The sequence below is a fragment of the Oncorhynchus tshawytscha genome, linkage group LG23 (genome assembly GCF_018296145.1).
Source record: "Oncorhynchus tshawytscha isolate Ot180627B linkage group LG23, Otsh_v2.0, whole genome shotgun sequence".
Lineage (NCBI taxonomy): Eukaryota > Metazoa > Chordata > Actinopteri > Salmoniformes > Salmonidae > Oncorhynchus > Oncorhynchus tshawytscha.
In genome coordinates this window covers 23,813,453-23,820,728 of record NC_056451.1, presented here as the reverse complement: position 1 = coordinate 23,820,728, position 7,276 = coordinate 23,813,453, and the positions used below count along the sequence as shown (strand labels likewise).

The 7,276-nt window shown below is 46.8% G+C and overlaps 1 protein-coding gene across 1 annotated transcript in view; it reads left to right on the top strand.

Annotated features, from left to right (window-relative positions):
- Positions 1–2,662, top strand: part of LOC112244093 (zinc finger protein 574) — a 36,399-nt gene extending 33,737 nt beyond the window's left edge. The window contains exons 9-10 of the mRNA XM_042304410.1: positions 1–246; positions 1,527–2,662. The exon at positions 1–246 is cut by the window's left edge and continues 42 nt beyond it. Coding sequence (XP_042160344.1) covers positions 1–246; positions 1,527–2,123 — 843 coding nt within the window. The 3' untranslated portion in view covers positions 2,124–2,662. The remainder of the gene's footprint in view (positions 247–1,526) is intronic.
- Positions 2,663–7,276: the final 4,614 nt, after the last annotated feature.

The following is a 7,276-nucleotide window of genomic DNA, read 5'->3' as shown; positions in this document are numbered from 1 at the left end:
GGTCTGGACCTCCATCGACTGTCCCATACGGGTCAGACCCCCCTGCGCTGCCCCCTGTCCCCCTGCAGACGGCGCTTCGCCTCCAGCTCTGCCCTCGGGGAGCACATTGTGGCCCACTGCCAGGGGACTCTGGGGAAGGGCCGCGGCTCCAAGAGGTTCCACTGCCAGATCTGTGGGAAGGACTTTGCCTACACCTCCACCTTCAACGTCCACATGAGAATCCACACCGATGAGAGGCCCTTCGAGGTAAGGGGGTGGGGAGGTGGAGATGATTGATTGATTGTGTGCGTGGTGGGTTATCTACTGCACACGACTGACGTTCGTTATGGTGTGTCTTGTTCTGAGGTGATTTAAAACAGGCTACTACAAGGGATCAATTAGATTGTCACATTTTTTAGCAGAAGAGGCCGTCTGGACAAGACTTTGGTCGTGGTTCTGCCTGTGGTTACTTTTATTATTGTTTCATTCACTTCTCACTTCCCCCCTGCTGCTCCCTCAATGGACATTCGCCCTGCCCCACCGCCCAATGGACATTCGCCCTGCCCCACCGCCCAATGGACATTCACCCTGCCCCACCCCCCAATGGAAATGGATCATTGTTACAGTTGTAAATATGTATCCTAATACTAATAAACTCATCTAATCATCTCATCTAAAAAATACAAGCTGTGGTTGTGGTCAACCCAGTGTATGATGCCCGATGGTGTCCTCCCTCCCTCTACACTTCCTATGATTAATGAGTGGGGCTGAGTTAGAGCCTGCCATCTCCCTCTGTGTTACTATTCTGGGACCCAGCGCCACTGGGCACCGCCCGCAAAGGCAGGAAGGCCCTAAACACAAGACCAACCAGCCTCTGCTCATTGTGGCACAATTTGTGGCAGAACAGCCCCAGGCTTCTATAGTTCAATAAAAATGTAATCAAAGCTGTAAAGGTATTGGTGAGAATGTCCCTGCCGATTCCCTTTGGTTCTACTAATGGTAGGCGTTGTCTCTGTGGTCATTCAGTATGGCAGACAGGCAGGTAACACTGCTGTGTGGAAAAAGATGAATGTCCTGCAGTAGTAGTGCAGCTCTGTTCTGTCAGCTTCTTTTTTTCTCTTCAGTCCCCTGTGTCCCTCTTTCTGTTCTTTATCTCTTATCTCTATCTACCATTGTCCTCTGCCCTCCCTAGATCTCTCTCTCTCTTCTCACATTGTTTTTCTACCCCTCCTATTCTTCTGCCTCTTCAGCCAGAAGTGCTGTGTCTACAAATTTGGGGAAGTGTTTCAGAAAATATTTTTTCATAACAGTGTTCAAGATATGAAATCTAGAATTTTAATGTCCGCTCTTCTCCTCTTGTCCTTGTTCTCTCGTTATGTTTTCCGATCCTACCCATCCTTCTCCCCGCCACTCTTCTTCCTCCTATTCAACTTCTCCTCCCTCTTTCTTTCGGTTCACTCTCTGCCTCTCTTTACTCTCTCCTCTTCCCCTCCTCCCACTCTCTGCCCTGTCTGTCCCCCACACGTCCCCTCCTCCTCCTCTCTCAGTGTTCTACGTGTGGGAAGCGTTTCCGCCAGCTGCCCCACCTCAAGGACCATGAGCGTATCCACAGTGGCCTGCGGCCCTTCTGCTGCTGGGTGTGTGGTAAAGCCTTCAGTGTGGCCGGCCGTCTTACTGAGCACGCCCGCATCCACAGTGGAGAGACGCCCTACACCTGCCACCGCTGCCCCTCAGCCTTCCGCTCACGCTCCAACCTCGACAAACACATCCGTCTCCACGACGACGGAACGGGTGAAACCACGGCCAACGACGTAGAGGCGGAAGGGGCGAGGGTGCTCTTGTCTACAGGGACGGGATTGGGTGGCGAGGGGGAGTCGGCGGTGCAGACCATTCTGCTGGTCCAGGCAGATGGAACCACAGAGGGGGTGATGGTGCCGGCCGTGCCCGTTGCAGAGCACTCCTCTGGGGCTATGTTCTCTGGGCAGACTGGGTCCTCCCAGGTGGTGTTCTTGGGTGGTCAGGCCATCTCTGTCCCCTCCCTGTCAGCCATCATGGAGGGACATGAGATCCCCTCGGTCACTGTGGTAGATCGACAGGACGTACCACACACCATAGAGTTCATCCTAGAGGAGACCATCTCATAGAGGGGACTGTAGAGGAGGAAGAGGGTAGAAAGGAGAGGGTTTGTGATATAATGTATTAGAGACTGAGACAGAGTTAGACTGAAAGATGGTAGGATTTTCAGTTAGTCAAGGTGAAATAAATAAAATAAAAAATAGTGTTGAGTTAAATCAAGATGTATAGTTTTTGCTGTTTCCTCAGTGCCGGGGCTATTCTTGTTAAATGGACCGAAATATTGTTTCATTTACTTGAATGATCTACATATGAATTGATTTTGACAGAGTTTAGTGAAGGATCGGATGTGTCGCCCTTAAGCTTTGAGAGGTGCTTCTTAGTTTGGAAGAGCAGAATGTTGAAATCGTACAGCGAAGCCAGTGAAGCAAGCAGCAGTTGTATGGTAAAGCATTTATCCTGTTTACAATGAGAAATTGAAAGAAAAGCTGATTGTAAAAGTATTCCCAGAGTGTGTAACGTCAATATTATTTAGAGTGAGTTTTATCAGGGTTGGACTTGAGTCGCCCATGTCCTCTGTTTTCTTTTTAATAAAAGGCTTCAGCTTTCACCGTTTCTCCAACGCTTCTATCATTTTATAAGGAGGATTACACGTGGTCCTCACCATGAAATATCTCACACATCAGATAGGATGGCCTTTATGGGCCCCACTGTAATCTCACACATCAGATAGGATGGCCTTTATGGGCCCCACTGTAATCTCACACATCAGATAGGATGGCCTTTATGGGCCCCACTGTAATCTCACACATCAGATAGGATGGCCTTTATGGGCCCCACTGTAATCTCACACATCAGATAGGATGGCCTTTATGGGCCCCACTGTAATCGCACACATCAGATAGGATGGCCTTTATGGGCCCCACTGTAATCTCACACATCAGATAGGATGGCCTTTATTGGCCCCACTGTAATCTCACACATCAGATAGGATGGCCTTTATGGGCCCCACTGTAATCTCACACATCAGATAGGATTGCCTTTATGGGCCCCACTGTAATCTCACACATCAGATAGGAAGGCCTTTATGGGCCCCACTGTAATCTCACACATCAGATAGGATGGCCTTTATGGGCCCCACTGTAATCTCACACATCAGATAGGATGGCCTTTATGGGCCCCACTGTAATCTCACACATCAGATAGGATGGCCTTTATGGGCCCCACTGTAATCTCACACATCAGATAGGATGGCCTTTCTGGGCCCCACTGTAAATCCACAATGCTCTCACTTGACATCATCAATATGGACTTTCTGACACGGGTACCCACCGAGTCACAGAAGCAGAGCTCAGGAGGGCAGCAATATAAGATATCCCCATACAAGTCATGTAATTACCCAGTATATTTGTTTCATTGTTTGTCACTGTGTGTTGACGTATATAGATTTAACAGTAATGTTAATATAATGTCTATGATATGAATAGATGAAGTTAATATTGTAATTCCGTATGATAAGGAAGGAGAGGATTTATGATGATCTCAGCTGAATGAGGAAGTACACGTCATATCGCTGAATCATTATGCTATAGTGGATAGCTAGATATCAAAACTAATGATCTAATTTGTGTTTAAATGGAAAAAGGCTTGATGTGCCAGAACTTTTCCAGTGCTGCAGCAGCTCATAATCCTAATCTAAAGCGCCGTTTATGACTGTTGCACACCCAGCGAATGCTGACTGGAGCGTTCTCACACACAAACACTCTGTCTTGATTTGTTTTCATGACATGAAATGACAAATGCTGGTGATTTTGTTGCAGACTGAGAGAGAAATTGCCTCCATTTTAGCATAGGAGCCTAGCATGAAAACTTTTTTTTCAGACTTTCATGGGAAGAGAACGTCTTCATAAAATGTAACAGACCCTCACTAAGGTGAGATACGAACCGGCAGTCTTTTCAGAGAGCAGTGAGGTCCACAAGTATCTGGACAGTGACACATTTTGGTTGTTTTAGCTCTGTAATCCAGCACAGAGGATTTGAAAGCGTTTGCTAAAAGACTAAAATATTATAACAAGCTAACCTCCCCTGATTATTGGTGAGAGGTTAGCATGTCTTGGCTTGAATCTGCTGACATCTCAGGTGGAGGGCGAGGGGGATCAGCCCTTGGGTTTGGGGTTTAGCACTGTGGACAGATATTGTAAGATAGTATTCACCCTGGGTAAATAGAGAAGAGGTAGCCTCTAGTTAGGTGACGTGATGTTATCTTTGTTAAGGACGTAAGTGCATCATTGTCGCCATCTTTGCTGTCATTGTATCACATCTAGAATATTGCTGTAGTGATTTTACAACAGAGAATGTTTTTAAACCTTTTTTATTTTATTATCTTGGGTTTCCTCATGAGCTCCTGACTGTGAATGGTGTTAATGAGTGTCATGATGATAAATTAACGTCACTAAGATAAATTAAGTTTACCCACGACATTAGACTGCTATCATTAATCAATCAATCAATCACAGAGTGAAATAGAACACATTATAAGATCAGAATTTGAATTAGAACAGGATTCTGCCAATGAGTTGAATAGTCTATAATTAGAATTCCATTCAGTCAAGTATAGACTGATGAATAAAATATGAGTTCTTGGCCTGTTGGTGATGAGTTCATATGCTGTAATAATAACTACAGTATAGTTCTCATTACTCCATAATGCCTAATTCTGGGTAGAAACTCATATTTCTGTCAACATGCTGCCTGCAGTCCTTAGTATTTTTGGGTGACTACATACACCGCACGGTGTTTTCTGATTCATCTGATTTCTCTGGTCCTTTATTATGAAATATCTTATTATAATTGACCTATTTAACTAATGTTATACACATTTATCATCTGACATGCTTCCTTTTTTGCATTTATCTCTGTTTTCGCTCTCTCTCATGCTCTCCTTCCTTTTCTCCTGCTCTCTTTCTCTCCCCCTCTTTCTTTCTCTCTCTCTCTCTTCCCCATCTTTCTTTCTTTCTCTCTCTTTCTCTCCCCCTCCTTTCTTTCTCTCTCCCCCTATTTTTCTTTTTCTCACTCTCTCTCTCCCCCTCTTTCTTTCTCCCCCTCTCTTTCTCTCTCTCCTCTTGTCTTTCTCTATTCTCCCTGTCTCTCTCTTTGCTGAGGTGGCGGCACCTGCTGTGACTTTGACAAAGTAGTCTCCTTGTGTGTGTGTGTGTGTGTGTGTGTGTGTGTATGTGTTCATATTCACCCTCTGTCTGGCGAGGACGCTTGTGTGAGTAAAAAAAACAGTGTTTAAGGTGTCTTTCTCGGACTTGAGTGTATATCTTTACGCTGTATGTGTGTGTATGTGTATTTGTGCTGCAGTGTGTGTGTGTATTTGTATGTGTGACTGTGTATGTGTTCTGCAGTGTACGAGCATCTGCCTCTCCAGCTCGTGCCACCATATGCTTCTCTTTTTTGTCCTCCATATCCTCTCCTCTTCTTTCTCCTTTCATCCCTCCCCCTTTTGTTCACCTTGTTTCTCCCGGTGTCTGTTTCTTCTCCCTCCCTCTGTATCTCACCCTCTACCGTCCCCTCCTTCCTCTCTCTCCTCCCTCTCCTCTCTCTCCTCCCTCTCTCCTCCCTCTTTCCTCTTTCCTCTCTCTCCTCTCTCCCCCTCTCTCCTCTCTCCCTCCCTCCCTCCTCCTCTCTCCTCCCTCTCCCCCGCTTTCCTCTCTCTCCTCTCTCTCTCTCTCCTCCCTCTCCCCCTCTTTCCTCTCTCTCTCTCTCTCTCTCTTCCTCCCTCTCTCCTCCCCTCTCCCCCTCTTTCCTCTCTCTCCCCCCTCTCTCCCTCTTTCCTCTCTCTCCCCTCTCCTCTCTCCCCCTCTTTCCCCCTCTCTCTCCTCTCTCTCTCTCTCTCTCTCTCTCTCCCTCTTTTCCTCTCTCTCCCCTCTCTCTCTTTCCTCTCTCTCCTCCCTCTTTCCTCTCTCTCCCCTCTCTCTCTCTTTCTCTCTCTCTCCTCCCTCTCCCCCTCTTTCCTCTCTCTCCTCTCTCTCTCTCTCTCCTCCCTCTTTCCTCTCTCTCCTCTCTCTCCTCCCTCTCCTCCCTCTCTCTCTCTCATTGATAGCAGTGGATATGTGACTAGAATACTGAGCAGCTAATTATTATTCCACGAGTGATGCGCAGTGCTCCGTCTGAATGTCAATTCTCTCCCTCCCTTCCTCTCGCGGTTCCTCCTCTCTTTCTCACCCTTTCTCCATCCATTCATTCTCCCTCCCCTGTTGCATGCTGTCCAGGCAATGGTTAACATGGGAACCACATGGGAACCTCTTTTCTCACTGCACACGAGTGGCAGGGGAACACCCGGATATCACTCAAAGGATCGAATGCTGCTAACGCTGGCCACTCCTCACCTGCTGCAGCAGTGTGGAACGATGTGTCTGTTTAATTGTTTGGTGTGTATATTTGCATCTGTGCTCTAACCCTCGAGGAATGTACGAGTGTACATGTGTGTTGTACGTATTTGTTAGGTCAAAACAGTGTGTATAAATGTGTGAACGAGGGGGTGGGGTTTGGGCTAAAGATCAGAGAGAGAGCAGCTGTTGAATGCATGTTAGTGTATGAGGGAGAGATGTAGGGATGGAGGGCGAGGTAGAGAGGACAGCTCAGAATAGACATCAGAGAAAGGCGGGAGAAAGAGAGCATGAAATATTTTGGTCAGGTGTATATGCAAAAAATACTCTTAACTACAGCAAACAGTATGTACTGTTCAGGGCTGGACTTATCAGACACTGACACACAGACCACAGACGCACACAGACACAGTGAGGCACCCCAGGCACCTCTTCTAAGCAGCACAGGGGCCAGGGCAGTGGGGGTGGTATAGTTGTGGATGTGATTGAATGGGAGAGACAGAGGACTGAGAAGACTTCTTTCTGTAGACTGTAGCTATGGGTCACCGACATGGAACATTGTGGCTCTGGCCCCTCCCCTCTGGGAATAGACACACACACTGAACTCCAAACATGAGTAATATGTGATACAGTGCTGTTTGCCCACTAACCTTTTCAAAGGTCAATCAACACTTGGCTAATATTTGACTAAATGCAAAGTGAAAATAAAAAGCAGAGATGAATATCAAAGCAAACATTTCAGTGCTGTCTTCTCCAGTATGAGCGACAGAGGGCAGGAAACCTACACTATAGGAGAGTAGGAGAGTAAAACGGAGTCTTTTAATAAATGTCCA